This window comes from Photinus pyralis, unplaced genomic scaffold, assembly GCF_008802855.1.
Source record: "Photinus pyralis isolate 1611_PpyrPB1 unplaced genomic scaffold, Ppyr1.3 Ppyr1.4_LG2, whole genome shotgun sequence".
NCBI lineage: Eukaryota > Metazoa > Arthropoda > Insecta > Coleoptera > Lampyridae > Photinus > Photinus pyralis.
In genome coordinates, this window is record NW_022170403.1 from 22,152,322 (window position 1) to 22,154,947 (window position 2,626).

At 37.7% G+C, this 2,626-nt stretch overlaps 1 protein-coding gene across 2 annotated transcripts; it reads right to left on the minus strand.

Annotated features, from left to right (window-relative positions):
- Positions 1–730: 730 nt before the first annotated feature.
- Positions 731–2,310, minus strand: LOC116165082. 2 transcript variants are annotated; one of them, XM_031479370.1, is made up of 3 exons: positions 2,101–2,310; positions 1,556–2,041; positions 731–1,502 (listed from the first exon to the last, which is right to left on the minus strand). In XM_031479370.1, the coding sequence occupies exons 2-3, from the start codon at positions 1,967–1,969 to the stop codon at positions 855–857; spliced, it is 1,062 nt and encodes a 353-aa protein (XP_031335230.1). In that variant the 5' UTR covers positions 1,970–2,041; positions 2,101–2,310; the 3' UTR covers positions 731–854. The 2 variants fall into 2 exon arrangements, with proteins under 2 accessions (XP_031335230.1, XP_031335229.1); XM_031479369.1 differs by having other exon boundaries at positions 1,556–2,310.
- Positions 2,311–2,626: the final 316 nt, after the last annotated feature.

The following is a 2,626-nucleotide window of genomic DNA, read 5'->3' on the forward strand; positions in this document are numbered from 1 at the left end:
TATTGATAGGCCTTTTTTAACTCAAACTGATAATATTATCCTTTATGCAGATGACACTTTATTGGGTAGGAGATGATCAAATTACTGAGAATATAACAGATTTGTTAATTGTTAAATTAAACAATAAACGAAAAATGTATTTTCATTCCCGTACCGTCGGTATTCTACAGGCCGCACAAAGGGCGATGGTACTTAATCAACCTTCCCCTTCGTTTTCCCTTCTCTTTGGTAATCTCCAATTATTTTTTACATTAGTTTGAGGTATAAAGTACCAAAGCATTCACACATAATTTAAATTGATTCCGATGACAGGCTAATTCAAGAAAGTAAACACCCATTACAAGGGTTGAGCCGAAACGTTCCTGAAAAGTAAATGATCAAACCACATTCACAAATGTTACATTTAAAAAAATGCAACTTTGATATAAATCACCCTGTATAAGAATTGCAATTTTGTTGAAAATGTTTGTAGGTTGTAGCTTTAAGAGTTCTTCAACATGTCCCGCCAATGAATTTTAAATATGTGCGTTAATAAACCTACAATTGTTCACCCACACTGCACTAATAGCCCACCATGTATGTAGCTATTAACTGGACGTTCTGTTAGCTAGTTGCGGTTTGGTTTTAAAAACGATTGACGGATTCCAAAATGTTTCTTCGCATCAATTTTATCGCAGGCAAATAAACGACCCCGGTCCCCGGTTCGAGGCGGTCAAAAAGTTTTTTTTGCACTCGCGAGGGTAAAAATCCGTTTCTATGATCACAAAACAGGGACAGAAATTGCATTTCAGTCCCTTGAGAAATAATGATAATGAAAACTCCCTGATATTTATATAGGTTATATTAACTCAAACTTAAAAAGGTACATTGTTTATATTTAAATTAAACGTTATATTTTCACATTTTGTAAAATTTACCGCTGGAATTTTATTAATCAATAGATTCGAATCAGAACTGGCTCCCGATGTTATATTGACATTTGAGGTAGTGCTACCTTGAATAATCTGATTTGCAATCTTCGTTTTGTTGGCCACAGAGTTCTCAATGTAGCTTTCCGCGACTGTGGTGGACTTCCACCCACCATGCCGTTTTATAGTGGTGATGTCAGCTCCAGCATCCGCCAATAGAGTGGTGGAGGAACGCCTCATGCAGTGCCCCGTATAGAGTTCTGGGTTTGGTAATTTTAAGTAATTGGCGATCATATTTGGCACCTTGCCAAGCGTGTTTTTCCCAACCGGCTGAGTACATTTTCCGTTCTTGTAGAAAACAAAAAATCGTCCATGGTTAGTTCCAGGTCGAAGGGACGTGTATTTGCGAATTATCTGAAGAAAATCCACTTTACCGCCTTCATTACTCGCTATAACGAACGTTCTGGATGTTTTGTTTTTTGTATGTGGCAGGGTAATTATGAAAGAAGACCCCACATCTTCAACGTTATCCAGTGTCATATTGACCAATTCGTCAGTGCGACATGCGCCAGATATTCCAAAAATCAACGCAACCTAAAGAGGAAATGGTTAGCAATGTTTAATACGTTAAGTAAACGCAATTTTACCTTTCGCATAAGATGGGTATCATCGTCAGCTTCAAGCAAGAATTTTTCCACCTCTTCTCTATTAAATATTTTCGATTTTTTCGGAGAATATCCATCAGAATTCCTTTTTAAAAATGATATCAATTTTGGAAATTTGTTGATGTCAACATTGTCGTAAATGAGCATACAAGACCTCACCATGGAATATTGTGCCCATACCGTTGAACATTTGTACTTTTTGGCTTTTTCGCTAAAGTAAACCAACATAACATTGTCGGTGACGGTCGCGACATCTTTTTCTATGCACCAGTCTTTAAAACCTTTATATGCTGCTTCATACAACTTTTTCGACTTATCAGGTAGTAAATTCACAACAGCAGCGTTAGCGGCGTTTGTAATTTCATAAGGTTCTTCAGAACAACCCGCAACTTCCATTTTAATTCACGCACTTTTTCAACAGCAAACATTGTTTGTTTATCTGTTGCCATGGTTTATCTGAATTCTCGACTAACATGATTAAATTTTAATTTATTGGTTGCCACGGTTATACTTAATTCTCCACTAACCTGATTAATATGTGGTTATAATCTTCAAAGAACCATCAATTCATTTAAAGAGTATAGGTAAACGTCGACGCGAATGCAAAAAATAGTATATACACCTCTGGAGCGAAATGCCATTTTCCCTTGGTGCTTTGTAGCCCTCGGGCTCCGCTTCGCTTCGCCCTCTGGCTACAAATCGCACCGCGGGAAAAATAATGCATTTCTCTCCCTTGATGTATAATGTACTATTTTCGCCCCCCAATCCCCTACAAATTCGTCTATCTGCACACGTATGAAGTTTCGGCTACCTAGGAATTTGTCACGAACGCGTTTATATGTTCTCCACGACGTATTCCAAATGTAGTAGAACTTGGCACGTAATATATTTCTCACTCAAAGTTTAACAGCTAATCTCTACAGCTACTCGAAAGATTTTATCAACTAATTACCCGTGCTGGTTCCACAAAATCTTCACCAATACGCGGAATGAACATTTTCACATTCGGGGAGTATGTGCTTACCCTTTTGAAGTACAACCTTGTCTGCCGCA